We start from the raw sequence: 17,179 nt of genomic DNA on the forward strand, positions 1-17,179 counted from the left end.
CTCCTTCTGTTTCGCTCTATCCTTTCGCAACGTCGTGTCGCGGTACCTACCCTACGGTCAGATGCTTCCGCACAATGACCTTTTTTTACACTTGATACCTGATCTCTGGTCTACTACTCTCTCTCTCTCTTCCCTTCTGTCTCGCCTTGCTTCTCCCGCTCCTGTCTTTCTCGTCTGCCTCGCAATACGAAAAGGGTGACGCCGAGAGGATGAGAGACTATCGCGTCGCCCTCGGCACACTTGTGCACCCTGAAGAGGTGCGGATAGGCCCCGGGACGGGGAAAAGACGGCGGGTAAACTCCGCGTTCATCCGACACAAGCAAGGAGAACGTGCTGTCATAACCCGAGGCCGTGGCGACGTGGCCTCATGAATTCGGCTTACGTGAAATGGATCCGCGCGTTCTCCTTCCGCGACGCGTTTTTCGATGATGCGATGCTAATCCGAGGATGCGAAACAAGATTCGCGTGCGCGTACCTTGGGAACTCGATGATGCACCCTTGGAAATTTGGGAACGGGAGGTGTGAGGTATCAGATTGCGAACCGAGTCTGATTGGCGTTTTAAGCTCTCGGGAACGTCCTAGTGGTTTTGTGCGACTGTCAACAACACACATCTTCATCCAAGACTCGCTCAAATTTTTGCGACAAGTTTCCGTTAATTAAAAAATTATCGTCGAATTTCTTTTCAAGTATTTCCTGTTTCTCAAAAAAATTTCAAAGGATTATTTTTATATCTATTTATATATTTTTATTTCGTTTTGATTCGAGTAAAATAATATATGAAGCCCGGAATGAATTTCAGCATTAGCGGAGTGTTGTTGAACAACGTGCGATGTATTTTTTTCGCAGCTTCCTATAGTCATCGAGGCGACTTAAGTGCCGAATGTTAGTGGTCGTACGAGGAAAAGAGAAGAGGAAGAGCACACAAGAAGAAAGGGAAGAAGTTTAACGTAAAACGAAAGAAGGGTCAATGATCGCTTTGGACCAGCTATTTCGTAGAGTTACCTACGCGTATGTAACTAATTATTATCCCAGTATTTGCATTGTCTCGCGCATAAAAGTGCAAGAGAATGTCAATAAACATTTACTGCACAATGCAAATATTTATATGTATATAAAAATATGCTAAATGACAGAAGAGCGATAAATAAAACATATCACAAATAACATGAACTTTAAAAAATAATTAGAGATATTATGATCATAAATATAATTTTTAGCGAATAAAATATATTAACTTGTACATAATTTCTGCAATCATAGATTCTACAAACTCGGTTCCAATATATCATGCGTTCGCGACGCATCGTTTCTATAATAACATCCTGTTTCTGCTTCGAGAAAAGTCAGTCACCACTTCGCGATTAATTCGGCGCAAATAAACCGTAAGATATGTGTAGAATTTCGAATAAAACAAACGATGTACAAGATGTCGCTGTCCGTGATGTCGACGACACCGACATGGTTGATGGACCGTTTTTATCGCCTCACTCGTGCTCTTTGCGGAAAACGCCATTCTCTCGACGACAAACGGGGGAGGACCGCATTCTTTTTTTTTCCACGCCCGTGGAAAATCTCGCCGATTACACCGGTATCCCCCTGGGTTTTCTCGACGGTCCATATGCGCCACGTACGAATTCTCGTGCTCTGCGCGAGCACGTATTCGCGTCGCAAACGAGTAAATTACGCCGCGTTATACACGGCATTCCGCGCCGCGAGCTTTTTTTTATCACAGAGAGAGGATTCCGCGTGCGCAATGCGTGCCGCAGTAACTACGCAACGCGCGCGCATTGCGCAGCGTAAGCGGCAATTACGTGCTTACGGTGCAGCATTATCGACGACAAGGCACTCTCATCTCGGCCCGACACATGAACCTGCAGGTCGCGAAGGGGTCATCACTGGGTCGCGACACGCACGGCTATTTTGCGCGCGTGCGTGTATACGCGCGTATATACGCGCGCGCAGGCCCTGTCGAGCAACCTGCGCCAGAACGCGGTACCAGGTTCGCGGTAGACCCGCTTCGTAACCGGAATCGGGCATTTCTCTAACCGGAAATCGGGTATCTTGGCCCCTTCTACTTATCTACCTACTATGCGGATGACGCGGATGATTCGCGTGTGTGTGTACGTCGTATACGAGCGACCTATCTGTATGTGGCACGAGACGAAACCCGAAAGACAGGTCCGGCAAAGTGGCGCTCTACCGACTACTCGTTCTCGGGTCACTCCTTTGATTATCATTGTCAGTCTGCTCTTTTTCCACATCTCGCGGGCTTCTTGCCTTTACGAGCGCACGCGCATGCACGCACGTCGGCACCTGTGCTTATAGCACGTGCCGCGGCAATGTCAACGTATGCATACATATGTATTGTATATGTGGACGGACAGAGAGGAATGAATTTAGATGCGCGCGGCGAGGCCAACGACGTCTAGTACTTCTCACGATGGTCGACGGCGCGGCTTTTCTAGTGCTTTACTTCCTAGGAGTATCGCGCGCGGTTCCCAGAATACGTTACTGTCGCGGTGGCTTTCGAAAATTATGAAGCGTCCTTTGACCCCGGCCTTAATATCTCTTGATTTCAGCTACGTTTTTGGTAAAAACACTCCCGTTCATATTTCTCGTAGTTAGCAGGAATATTTTTTCAAGTTTTATTTAATATTGTATAGAAAAATAATATGCTTTTAAAATGGCATCATTCTCTCTTACCTCGAGAAAGCGATTGGAACTGATAGAGTTAAAAAAAATTAATTAATCAATAAGTTGTAATGGAAACTGAATGTAATATTAAACATCGCAAGATTTACAGAAATTAGACTCGACCTTTTGCGACCAACAATTCCAAGGTTTTTTCAGACTCATAGATAATCACGATGAATATTACGATGCAAATTTTGCTTAGGCCAAGATTATATAGGTACCGATGAGTGGTCTATCAAATGTTTACGGTAATTTTACATCACGGAGGCGGGATTTTTCTTCTCGCGCAACAATTTACGAGATTCGACGAGAGTGCTTGTACATTCGCAAACCGCGAAATGTTACCCGAAATAATCTTGCGAAAGTCGACATTGCGATTTGTTGCCTCTTGAGGTCGAGTCCTCAAATTTTGGTTCGGTTCACCGCGGTCGTCGATGAAACAGCTAGGAATTCTCTCTGATTCTCAGACCTTCGTGTGTCCTCGAATTCATCTACACCTTCCTGTTTTGCTAATGACACGTTACGCGATCCGGTTCTCCGACTACGCGATCCGGTTCTTTCGAGTAGAATGAATCAACCCCTGTGAAACGTGTCCGTTTAATGCTCTTTGGCTTCGTTACGGCGATTGAGATCGTTGGCACTAGAAGGAAGTGCTGGATTTGAGATGTCTTTTGTGACCCCGCGAGATCTCGCGTTCCCGCGATCGCAAAATCGACGATTCTAGGCAGAAACCCGCAAGGTGATACAAAACATACGGCGGCGTTTCTAATCGTAAATTCAAGCTAACGAGATAATATCGCCGCAAGCTGGTTGTCTTGATCGAACGATCCAGTTCTTACCTGGTAATCGAGACCTCATAGTTGCACAGTGCAACATCGTGTACGACGTGCGTAATTGGCGAGACTATTGCTTTTCTTTTTCGTTTATCGATGATACTCTCGTGAAAAATTAAATACGCAGCTAGAATAAAAGGACTACAATGTACATTTTTTTTAATTGGTAAAAGAAAATTCTTCTGCCAATTCGACGAAAAATTTAAATTGTCAACTCTACCGAGGCAAAAAATCCAAGTTTTTAATTACTTGGATTATGATTTGTATACTCTTATCTCGATATTTTTTTGATTATTAATGCATTTATGCATTTTTAAAATATTTTATCCCAAATATTTTAAAAGAATTTCTTAATTTGTATCTGCAGGCAAAAAATCCAAGTTTTTAATTACTTGGATTATGATTTGTACTCTTATCTCGATATTTTTTGATTATTAATGCAATCATGCATTTTTAAAATATTTTATCCCAAATATTTTAAAAGAATTTCTTAATTTGTATCTGCAGTTACACGTGTAATGGTTTCGGTACGCGCTGCGTATATGGTACTTATTTTTATAACTCATCTCTCGCGGCCCTTAGCACGCGACTCGCTCGCGTGTGATTTCCGCGATCGCGGAAAGATCCGGCGCTACTGGAGAACGCTACTGGAGATGAAATCCCACGCGACGAGCGCGAAACGAGGGCGTTGCCGCGTGTGCCCCCCGCAATTATGTTCCTCTATAATCGTAAATTCAAATAAACGAGAAACGCGTTCGCGCGACGCTACGTGTCGGGCATAAAACAGCGGTGGCGAGAAAACGGGCCATGGCACTCGTCGTCGTCCCACGTTTCTGGTTCTGGTTCCGGCCTGCTGCCAGGTCCGCGTTTCGCCGTTTTACGACGTGACACACGGGGCCCCCCTTCGTTTCCCGGCTCGTCAGACAGGTCAGAGGCCACCGCGGTAGTGGCCGCGATTCGTCGTAGTGGTGACTCTTAAAGAAGATTGCCGCGTAACGATAACCGGGAGAAATGAAACGCGTATAATAAGAAGTAGCGACAACTCGCTCGTATTCGTCGTTTGGCCGAGTGTTGACCACGGTCGTAAAAGTCCTCGATCTCTTCCATTATGTCTAGAAAAACAAGAGAGGCGTTGCGAGGGAGCGACAGAGAACGAACTCGAGTTCCAGCGACATGTCGGTAGTAAACACCTAATTAGAAATTTCTAATTGTCGTAATTTACTCAGATTGTTTCACATGAGACCAGTCAGAGGATCTTTTGACATTGTTATAACGTCACGATTTATTCTTTTTCTTTTCTTCGAGAAATTATATTTTTCTTTTCTATCATGAATGATTGACTTTTTTCAAATTGTGTGTTTAAATAGAATTTAATTAAGTTACTTGATTCTCTGGCTGTGTTTGAAAGTAACGACAAAAGAACCGTGGATAGACGACAAAGAACAATCTTCGCGATCACGTGTTCACGTCGGCTACCTGTCTAATTCCGAGACAAGTCAGTACTAACCGAGTATGCACCCTTGTGGCAAACGTAAAGGCCATTGCCGTCTTGTTCCTAAGTAGATCTTGGCGTGACGATAGCCAGGAAATGTAATAAGAAGCAGTGTACCGGCGCTCATTGCCGAGTTCATTCTCGAATCCCTTAAAGACCGACCTCTGAGCAAGACTTCATTACGTTCCGCGTCGTTTCGTCGCATGTACGAAAAGATGGTCGTTAAAGAAAGATTCCGGGTTCGACTATTACGACCGCCGCTCGTATTACGTGTAATACAACGTATATGAGAAATACAGAAGTGTAGCTAACACCATATTTGCTCGATTCTCTCGAGATCTCTCGAGACACCTCGGATTAAACGAAAATTTATTTCCCGCTTCACGAAGACGGTTCGTAATGCTGCGATATTTTATTTTCCATTTTATACATCTAATCTTTCTCTCTTCGACATCTTTAAATAATCTGTATTTATCTCAGCCATTAAGAAATCGCTCTTACTCTCAGCTAAAAACATTTATGCGTCGCTCGCCGCGAGGGAAGCATTAATCATATTGATGTTATGGGCTCGTACGCGTTTCAAGGCCGTGTGAATTTAATATGAATTAATTAGAAATTTGTTATCTCTCCAGGGGAGAATTTCACTTTCGAACTCGAAACGTAATCACCGCCGGAAACGCGCTGAGGTGGAAACTACGTCGTGACAGTGAGTGAAGATTGGCTCCATTCCATTTCTCCAATACGTTGTGCACACATCTGTGTCACTATAAAATCTCTGACATAATGATATATGAGTATCGCGTGTTGGGAAGAAAATATACCGATAAAAACATTCGAGTTATTCAACCGAATCGTAAAAAACCGCGTCTAAAACACCATAGAATACAGTAATATCACTGTTTGTATCGATAAACGCGGTACATATTAGATTGCATCAATTTTGAAATTTTGAAATTTTTCATTAATGGTATGAAAAATGCTCTCATGATTGGAATGTATAACGCACAGTTGTCATTAACATTTCAAATGTAAGAATCATAATTTGCATTTGTTGCGAAACGCGGCCGCTTTTCTCAGAACATCGCATGACCGACGATGAAGCAATCGATCGCGATCGAACGAAAAAGATTCTCGTGTGTACCTGACTGTTGTAAGTGACAATTACTATAATTTTAAAGGAGTACTTCCTGTCAACTTACAACGCACGCAATTGCGATGACTGTTCTGTTACCGTCATCGTGATAATATGTTCGATAAATATAGGAACAATTTATATGGAATATTTGCACGTTTTACGATATTATACATATCAATTGCCCTTTCTCGATTATTATATCATACATTATCACAGCAAACATTTCTCGATGATAGCGACAATCATTGCAACCGTCAAAGTAGACGTGACGTATATATAATAATCCTTTTCACGCAACATTAAAGATTAAATATATAATATCTAGACATGACAAAAGAGAATGGTTATTTATCATTTATGTTTTGAAAAAAAAATTAATAAAATTGATGAACATATATTATTGAGAAATAATCGATTATATATAAAACGTGCCTGAGAAAGTTCTTTTATATTGAAATAAATTGAAATTCGACAAAGAGACGAAGAGATACCAGAGAGAGAGAGAGAGCGCGCAAGTGTTTGCGCTTTCCGCCAGCGGCGCGTCTACGTTTCTCCATCAAGTACTTTTTCGCGTTTCAATTGCCATCATCGTCCTACCTCCGAGAAGCGTCTTCATCCGCTAATTGAATCAATGTTGCCGGACGAGAGAGGTATGCGCGCGCGACGGGTATCCCTCTTATTTCCCGCTTTATCCCGCGGCTTTTCATCGCGGCCGTTCTTTCGCCGCGTTTGGAAGGCGGATATCGCGGTTGTCGCTTATGCCCGACGGGCGTTAAGATTAAGGCGGCGATCTCGCGGAGTGCCCGGGAAGCCGTCTTTTACGGCGGCGGCTTGCTGTGAAACCGTACGCCGATTCTCGATGGCTTTGCGCCATCATTCTACAACCCCGTGGCGAACCATAAGCGACTCCGCTGACTCCGTAAGAGTTATCCGCCTCCTCCGCAGACTCGGTTTCGCGCGTTCAAGGTCTCAAGGGTTGAGTCTCATCTCGAAGATCGCGATAAGGGACACGTTCTTTTAAAGAAACAAGTTTTAACGGTCGCGTTTGGGCATCGATCTGACAGATTGCAGACTGAAAATATGTCGGGAAAAAAAGTAGTGTTCCTCTAAAGAAGTAACAATGTCTTCTTACAATGAGAGAATCGTTTCATGGCAAATGCGGCCCTGTCTCTGTAGATTGAACGGCTTTAGAAATCTGCGGATATTTAATGGCATTCGTATATGCGTTTACAATAATATGGTTAATTGAAGAGAGTATTCCCGATGCTTGGCTTCGCAGCAGGTCCATTATTCGAATTACGACATGACCGTCTCTCGGCGTGAACGCGACGCGAGTTCCGGATATTTTTCTAGACTTTATTTGGTTAGGCATAATAACGTTATTATTTAGTACGTGTAGAGGCAGAAGATCCTGCATTGTTATTTATGCCGAAAGAATAAAAATATGATAAAATTCTAGAATTAATATCATAAAGATTTCAAGCTGTATTTTTAGCTAAAAGTCAAGTGCGAGCATGTGCGAGCTTGCAAAGTTTTCAAAATTTCTTTTCTTGCAATTGAAAACAAAGTCTAATTTAATTAGTCGCACATTAGGCTAAAGTGTTGGTGTTTGGAAACTCGTTTAACGCGTTCCATCATATAAGACTATATCATTACAAAACTTTGATTTGCGGTAATCGCAGTCAATAAGTCTATTTAATTTAAAATGAGCTCCGAGAAAAGCGATAAAACGAATTGCCCGTTAAGCTTTCACTATGTGACAACAAACCTGTCTTAAATCCCCATTAGGAAAGTCGTGAGAAAATTGCAGCGCGTTCTTTCTAACGCGCGTTTCAACGGCAGTGGAAAACGCATCGATGCATATTATCATAATCGTATCTATATATGTATAATAGCCGCAAAAAACACGCAAACGTTTGCGTGCGAATTCGTTCTATGTTGTCCCCATGTCAAGATACATTTCCTCCGAATCGTGTTTTTTTTTTCCTATTTTCGCAGTCGCGATCCAAGAAGCGCTTGATCCCTTCAGTGAGTGCGACACAATGAAATTGGATTAAAGTTGTGCCCTTGGTACAGTCTCCTCGTTCTCGCAGCGATGCGACAGCCGAGAGCGAGAGAGGAGTTTTAACGATCTACCGCCGTACAAATTGTCGAGATGCTATCATCTCTCAGCGGGAAGAGAGAACGGGAGTAGGAGATGCAGATCGAGAAAGAAAGAGAGAGAGGCAGGGAGAGAGAAGAAGATGCGAGGGAAGATTAGGGCGGCATCTCCCCATGGCGAGGTCGGTAACAGAAACTGCTGTTGGTGATGTTCCTGATGCCGCGCTGCAGTTGCTGCCGCCGCATTTCGCCGCACAACCTCTCCTCTCTGAGCTGCCTTCGTATCTGACACGATTCGTACGTTGAGGATTCTCAACAGTAAATTACAAAATATGCTAAGCGGCCGATATAAATCAAACGTAGGGCGTCCGTGGATCCCCGAAGGGTGAGAGAGTCCTTTAGACCCGTTGTCTCCGTCTCCTGGATTCCAAGGGGTAAGGGATTCTCCTCCATAGCGTTCTCCATGGCCAACCGGGCCCAAAATATGAGAAGAGAGAGAGAGAGAGACCCCCATCACGAATCGGGAACGAGGGAGAAACTCTTTCTCTCTTTCTCGCACGGTGGTGCAGTTTGCAAACCGAGCAAATGGACCGGAAGACTCGAACGCGAGATATAAATAGGCCCGACTGTAGAGTAATATATCTACCCAACTAAACGCCGCTAAATTGCTTCGGCGTAATGCAAAAGAGAGCGATATAGAATCGAGGTTCCACGCGAGCAGAGAGAAGGAGAGAGAGAAAACGAAAAGCCTCATTTATCGATGGCACGCTGCGCACTCATTTAAGCGAGACAGATTTATGGAATATCGATAAACTCCTAAAGAATTGTGATTACTGTTTCTTCGAACTACATATAACTATAGTCTGCGTAAATGAACCGTGCACGAGTACAAAGCCCATCTCATTTCGTGCGTCTCTTCTTGCGACGTAAACGATTTTATTAACTTACTTTGACATACATCACACGTTAAAAGAAGAATATCGACTTCATTCCCCTCGCTTTCATTCAGCGTGAATCTTATTTATTTCATATTGTATTTAAAAAAAAAAATAATTTTAAACGTATATTACGTCAGTGTTGAAATGATGCATACTTCTTTCTACATTTGTTTCGCCATTAAGAGAACGAAAATATACATTTGCGCTCGGTAGAATACGAATTATCTAATTAACGCGTCAAACGTCTCTTCGTGCCGACTGATTTTACACGCGATTGTCCCGCGTAATCAGCCCCCGGTAACGAATTACGCTCACCGCGAGCACTCAATTACGCGGTCGAGACTATTAATCGAGATACGGCGAAACACGAATAGCTAATAACGCGCGCCCGATGAGCCACGCCGCGAGAGAGAGAGAGTGTGTGTTCGCTGCATCGGGACACGGGGCTCTATCTGCGGATCTACGCTAATCGAGTCCTCCGGATGCACCCGCGGTACGTAGTCGTCACGCACACGCACGTGTTTATGGATGAGCCACGTACGAGCGGCCACGTGCACACGCGCTTCTAAATTAAGTGCATCGAGTGAAGAAGAACCGCGCGCGAGTGCATAAAATTACGTGCGTTACATGCGAGAGACGCTTTTACAGTATTACTGCCGAGGCCACAAATTTTCAAAGATTCCCGCGAATAATAATATAATTCTCCCCCCATGTTTGCTTTTTATAAAAATTATTTTTTTATATGTATATAATTGTATAATAACTCTAGTCATAATATGAGAAAGTTATAAGTACAAAATTGGAATGCAGAAAGAGAGGCAATCATAATACTTGAAAAAAAACTTGACAAATTGTCGGATAATTCTGCGATAATGCGGAATCGTTTTAATATTCTGTAGAGTTATGTTTTATTCATTTATTCCATAAAAGAAAACGAATTCTTTTTAAATTTGTATTATATGTTACGAGGATTATGTGCGAGCAATATTGTTCTCTTGTTACAACTGATTTGAAATATCCGTATGCTTAAAAAATAAATATAAATTAATTTTAAAGCTATTTTTCAGCGAATTAATTTTGTTCGGAAAAGTCAGTCGGTTGATCAATGCTGATTTTTTCAATGTTGATGCGAACGTTCTCGGGCAAGTGAATATTCCTGAATTATTTAAGCGCGCGAGAGAGGCGAGCGGAATCTTCCTGCATTTGTACGAGCATGATTATATTCCGTGGATAGAACCGTGGAAAATCGCGATTTTTTCCCTCGCCTCACGTATGATTACGAAGCTTACACGCGCGGATGAGAATCTGAAATAGCGAGATAGAGCGAAGCGTACGCGAAGTTCTGAAGCGATGAAGAGTGCATTGCGTAAAGCGTGCATAATAATGGCCATTGTCTTCAACTCATTTTTATTCAAGATTAATTCGCACTTTGAAGCTTTGCTTAAAACTTTCAATTTTGTTGTTATCTCAATTAATAAGAAAGAAAGGATACATTTTTCCGTGTCACAAAAAATTAGAGAAGACTTTTAAAAGATAATATAAATTATATAGATCCGATATTATTAAGATCCAGGATTGTCTCACGGATGAAATTTTCGTAAGATATAAAATCAGTACTCACGTGGACCAGAGCTCGTGTGTAGGCGGCAACTTGACATCCGCAGCCGTTTTCTCGGGCAGTTTATAATACTCGTAGACGTAGGACGCGCCAGGGTCATCGCCGTGGCTGGCTACCGCCGACACCTGATGCTGCTGCTGAAGATTTAGCATCGCAGCAGTCGCCACTGAGAGCGGATGCTCGCAGTAGGCGCGCCAGTCGCCCTCCATACCCTGAACCTGCACCTGCACCGCGACTCTTTTGTGCACTTCCGGATCGGTGTCCTCGGCGCCGCTTTGCAGGGACTGTGCCGCTGCCTCCTCCGCCCCCAGATCCTCTTCTTCTTCCGGTTCACGCTGCCCGGATACGTAGCCCTGCTGCTGTTGCGCGTCGTCACTGACGACGGTGCCGTTTGTGTCCTCCTCACTGCGACTGCGTCGTCTGTAATTAAACAAAGCGGTCCTTTTAATATTATTGAAAGCATAAGCGTTATATAAGCGGATAATCATTGCATCGATATCTTTGATTCATTTTTTAAATAAATATAAAATATAATTATCTAGCATTAGAATGTGTATAGAAAATTTAATGAGAAATTATTTTGGGTAAAAATATATTGATCAATTAAAAAATGTGATTCCGATGGCAATGTTTTATAGCTCCATCGGGCATGCAAAATAGTGTCCTTTGCGGTCCACAATACTCATCGCGAGAAGCCGATTCCTGCTGTTGGCGACGATCATAAACGGCACGATGTGAAAAAAGGAAAAAAAAATATTTTCCCGAGGTAAAGACCGCGGTAATGAATGCGCCGCGGGATAACAGTTAGAAATAACCGAGCTCGGTAGAATGTAATAAATTACAGCGGACCCATCGAATTTATCAATTAGCGATAATCGCGGCGCATAAGCCGCGCTGATGATTCCTCAATTTAGCAATGACCACCAGCGGTGGAAGCGCGTCGTGTGCGACGCATGGTTGTGCCGGTAATTTATCGTCTACATCGCGATACCTAATCGCGCCATGTGAATACGAGAGAGAGAGAGTACGTAAGACGAGCTTTCGACTCCGTACCTAGCCACCTGGATATTTGTCATTGGTCGTTACTTTCCGAAGTAATACCTTCCGGCTGCGTGGCCGGGACAAGATGAGATTCATGGGAGTGCGCGCGAGACGAGAACGACTTGACGATATCCGACGACGCGACGCGACGCGTTTCCGAGAATATTTTAATAGAAAGAGTTTGCGTTACTTTGAAAAAATTTATTTTATTTATTCTTGTTTTTATCATGTTTTTTGTGTTGACGAATATTTTAATGTAATTGATTTATGCAAGCAAGGAATTTTTATTTTAATTAAAAAAAAAAAAAATACTAATATTACACATTTATTATGTAATTATTTAATTATACATTTATGTTCACGTACGTCATTCCGTAATATGTTTCCAAATCAAAGTAGATAATTTTATTCATCACAATTTTGATATATTTCGAAATCAGCATCTTTTAACACATACTTAGACCTTTCCCGTAGTACGCGTATCACCTGTTTCTCTATGCGACGCGAGGATAAACTTAATCGAGAATCGGGAAAGAAATCTCGCGCATTGCCACCGCGGGTTGGAGCAGATGACGATGAGACGGGCGACGAAGAATGAAGAGGGAGAGTTACGTCGCGTAAATACGTATACACGCATGAAGATTAATTATTATAAACCCCTGCCTGTTGCCTGCAGTCATCAATTTATACTCCTCTCTCTCGTGCATCCTAATTCCAATCCCGATCCCGATCCCGTGAGTCGCACTACGGAATAAAGGCTCATCCTCTCTAATTTATGCATGTCGAATCAATCTCCCTCCCTTCTACCCTTTCTTCCTTCGTCTCTCTTTCTTTCTCCCTCGCGCTACCTACGTCTTTTACTTCTTCTGTGTTCTTCCTCGCGCACCTGGGCAACCGTCGCTCCTGAGAGAGAGAGAGAGAGAAGGACCAGCCACCCCGATAATGAGGATCCGAGTTATCCTGTGCAAATATTTTCCTCGACGGCTGTTTGCACAGGCACGAACGGGTCGGAGATCCGATCATTGAACGCATGCATCGCGGACATGCGTACGTATATATACGCAAGTTTTTGTGCGAAGAAATCTCGAGCGCGCGAGTGTGTGGTAGTCGATTCCGTAGCTGCGATTCTGCATAATGCCTACTCGTCCAGACAATGAATTTATGCGCGATCATCCGGGCGAAAACTTCATTCCGGGCGAAATGCAAACATAGATTTCACGGCGATGAAATACCGCGCCGCGAACGCGAAGCTATTCTCCTCTTGTCTGTGTAATCTTCATTTTGTCTGCTATCATCCTACGTTTCACTTGAGAATTTTCTCTTCGCTACATTAATAGTATTCGTTGATCATTTGCGCGGCGTGAAACTATTCTTCGAGAATATTTTCACCGTCACTCGATCAAATTTTATGGTTCGGCATTAGTAGTAAATTTTTGCATTTACGAGTTTATATATGGAGAATTAATTACAATCACATATCTTCTTGAGTTGCAGACTCTAATAAATTTTAGCTTTCTCAGAGTAATATCTAGAGATTGAAACCGTTGTAATTTTAATTCGTTTTTTTGATGATACACGCATGAAAACATTGAATCTTTTATGAAACAAATATTAAAATCAGTATTATCATTAAATTTAACTTATCGAAATTACAACAATTTCTTCTAATTTGTCATACTTTTATATTTCGTAGTAGTGTCACGTTGACATGTATTTATTTCTGAGATTCGATATAAATCTCTCTAGTTTCTTCCTCCTTCTATCGTATTCTTATTTGAGGGATTTAATCCCAGAGTGCTTGATAAATGCAGCTTTAATAATAACAACTTATGATGCACAGCGTAATTGATAACCGACGTGTATGCAATGCCACAAATAATAATCGAGCAAAATACTTGACATCGATCTCTTATTAAGGTATTTCAAGCGAATCCGACATAATAATTCACGAGACCCTATAATTTTATCTCGCGGGAGTCTTTATAGGGACGCGCAAGAAAAAGCTTTCGCCGATGGACTCTGCGTTCCTCGTTGCTCCTCAGAAAAAGTGGGGTTCCGCGCACATCGCGATGCGAAAAAGCTCCGAATCGAGATAGAAGCTCGTACATTGGCGATCGAATTTTGGAATAATGCGAGCACGTATCGCATTGCGTGCCGCTCGCGTACGTGACTGGTGTACCTCTTAGACAGGTAACACGAGAAAAAGGTTAAAAGGGAGCGAAGAATCATAAGACGAAAGAGAGAGTAAGAAAGGAAAGAGAGAGAGAGGAAGATGGAAAAAAAAAGGAAGAAAGAGAGAAAAAAGGAAGAGAGAGCGAACATACGTCGCTCGACGAGGATACATTCTAAGGATTCGCGTATATGCTAGGCTGGTAGATACATATGTAAATTGCGAGTACCCCTATTACAGGAGAGAGAACTTCACCTGCGCATCCGGTTTTCGCGTATGCTTTGATTTCGTCCCCGTACGTCACGTCCTTCTTCCCGTCCATCTTTTTGCTCATATCGCGCGCATACCACTTTTCTATAACGCTAAATCATAGCCGATTTCATTAAAACCTCCGGGATGAGTAATTGCTGGTATCGGGTGCGGCTGCCGCCACGGAGAACACGTCCGTGTTTAGACGGCGATATATCTTGGAAATTAAGGTTTGTGTCCCGATCGATATCGCGCCGTCGCATCTTAAATATTGCGTAATTTCGACGATGCCGATGATTTCGAGACTGATTTTTGACGTTGTTTTATCGTCAACGACGTAATGGGTTTGTGATAATTATATTGCAGCTGTCGGGAAAGACTATAATTTGTCATAACTTATTAAATACTACTTGTCTGATACTTTCTGGAACTGAAGTAGACAAATGCGATCTGTCTGGAATTAATCAAGAATCAGAGCTTTATCAAGTTGAGACAAAAATCAATTTTTTTTTAATTCGTTAAAGTTTCTGAGATATCTTTGATAATAATTCTTGTAAGATATGCGTTCTTGCACATTCAGATTGACGTAGCTATATTCCGTAAATAAATGAGAGACGATGGAAAGAATCTCTTTTATGATGGTTCGTTTGCATTATGATAGGTAAAACTTTATTGCAGCAATGAAGCGTACAACGAAAGAGATACGGGGATTCTCCCAGCGAAATCACATCGATTTCTTCCTGTCGGTGTTGTAACCAACAGAAAAGACTATCAGCAATATCAGTCGACGTCTTCCAAGTATAATCCTGAGAACCTACATACGTACGCTCACGTGTCTTGTTATTGTTATCTATCTATCTCATAGTTCTTGACACTTGGAGATCACTAACACACGTGGCTAATATATCTAAGAAATTTTGCTGTAGGCACGAGCATGTATAGTGTACATAATAATAAACTAACATTATTTTATTCAAGTTATTTCTAATTTATTCTAATTTATTATTTTCTAACTTATTTTCCTTTAGAAATTTTGATCGAAGACCACATTTCTTCTAGCAGAATTAAATCTTGTTATTATTCATTTTTTAAATTCTTGTGGCATTATTTTATTTTAATATTGCCTTTTTCCTTATTTTGAATGACAAATATTGCGATGACGAAAGCTATAGTAATAAAAACCTGCTTATTACAAACTCATTGCACAACTTTATATTAAATTATTTAGTATAATATAATATAAAGTATATATTATATAAATAAAATTATTTTACACACAAGAATCATATGATTATATGACAATTTTATAGTCTCGTCGTTATTAAAAAAATAATTGTTAAATGCCAACAAACAATATTAACATAATATTACATAAACATGTTTTATTCGAATTTCTTTCTATACGAAATGCTGTACGGTATTTATGTATATGTATAACATGTATAATTAAAAAAAATATGAATCCGCTATGCATGTTATGCGCATCAGGATTTCCGATTGAATGGAAATCTTTGCCTCGGTCAATCGAATTCGCGCCGTTATTAGGATCATCCGTCTTGAATAGCGATGATCGTGTTCGCTCGGACAGTTCGTCCATAAACATAGGGATTCCCTTTATGCGTGTCTTTTGAACGCGCGTCTTGTGATTGTCGGAGAATGCATTGGCGATGCACTGGCATGACATGACTCGCATGCAGTTGTACACCTACCTCAATACGCAAATATTGTAGGTATATATATATATATATGTATATATTGGCTTAATATATCTATGCATTTATTTATATGTATGTAAACACGGTTTCCAAAAGTAAAACCAGAGATAGAGCGAAGAAGAGGAGAGATAACACGGAGCGCATGTCGGACTATTAATATTCTGTAAGAGTGTTGTCCACGCGACCCGAGAACCTACCCCATGTTACTCCCTCGTGTGCATTTCAATAAAGCCGCCTTCATTCGACCGCACGTCTCTGACCGAATGACACAAACTCCAGTCGTCAGCATCGTACTTTGTCGACATACGTCTTTGAGAAGCGCGGCCACATTTAATCAACATATAAAAGACCCTGAAAAAAGCTCGTGAAATTTTTCATAGTCGATACTTGAAGAGTTGATATGTTTAATTTTAACGAATTAAAAAATCAAATTTGTTTATTCTTCGACTCTTAAAATATCTTAAAATATCACGCATAACTATCACGTATACAGGTATGTATATGCGACAAGATGACCATGGAAAATTCCTCGGGTGAGGCAGAATCTTCGTAAAAATATTAGACTCCTGACGCATCTCTCTTTCTGTCTCTCTCTCTCTCTCTCTCTCTCTCTCTTTCTCTAATTTGATAAACATCGACGTATAATATCGCCCGATCACACGTCCACGTCGTTTCCCCGACTGGCATGACATGCGGTATGCATATTAAAGTGTAAAGGTTCACATGTGAAATTTATGTCTCTAGTCATGAAAGTAACTCGGATAAATCTAACAGTTAATCGATTTCTCAGAAAATTTTCGAGGCACGAAGGTAATCCGGTAATAGCGCATTGCACTTTGTAGCACACGATTATTCTGTGAGATAAAATAATGTAAGCGGTGTTATCAGTTGTGACATTTCGAGCTACGTAGAAGTAAAAGGGCAAAACACACTTTGCTGCGTATGATATCTCAGTATCGAGCACTCTACGTAACCTTTTCCAAATGTAGCTAAGTAGATGCAGTTGCATTAGTTAGAAACTATGCAAATGTCCAAGAACAATGTTATTAGATATTTGCATAGATATAACGTATTTTTATTTACTTGTGAAATAGCTTCTAACTCTGAATTAAAATAACGAAGATTATTAAGCACATAAATAATTCTCATTCAAGCTAGATTCATTCTCAGTTCATTAAACGATTAATATATGG

General features: G+C 41.5%; 1 protein-coding gene across 3 annotated transcripts in view; it reads right to left on the bottom strand.

Moving 5' to 3' along the window:
• grh (grainy head) overlaps window positions 1-17,179 on the bottom strand; it is a 104,932-nt gene that overhangs the window by 19,657 nt on the left and 68,096 nt on the right. For all 3 annotated transcript variants that reach the window (XM_029309630.2, XM_029309629.2, XM_029309631.2), the window contains exon 4: window positions 10,815-11,231. In XM_029309630.2, the coding sequence (XP_029165463.1) occupies window positions 10,815-11,231 (417 nt within the window). The remainder of the gene's footprint in view (window positions 1-10,814; window positions 11,232-17,179) is intronic.

The sequence above is a fragment of the Nylanderia fulva genome, unplaced genomic scaffold (genome assembly GCF_048542155.1).
Source record: "Nylanderia fulva isolate GAGA-0341 unplaced genomic scaffold, ASM4854215v1 Scaffold40, whole genome shotgun sequence".
Taxonomy (NCBI): Eukaryota; Metazoa; Arthropoda; class Insecta; order Hymenoptera; family Formicidae; genus Nylanderia; species Nylanderia fulva.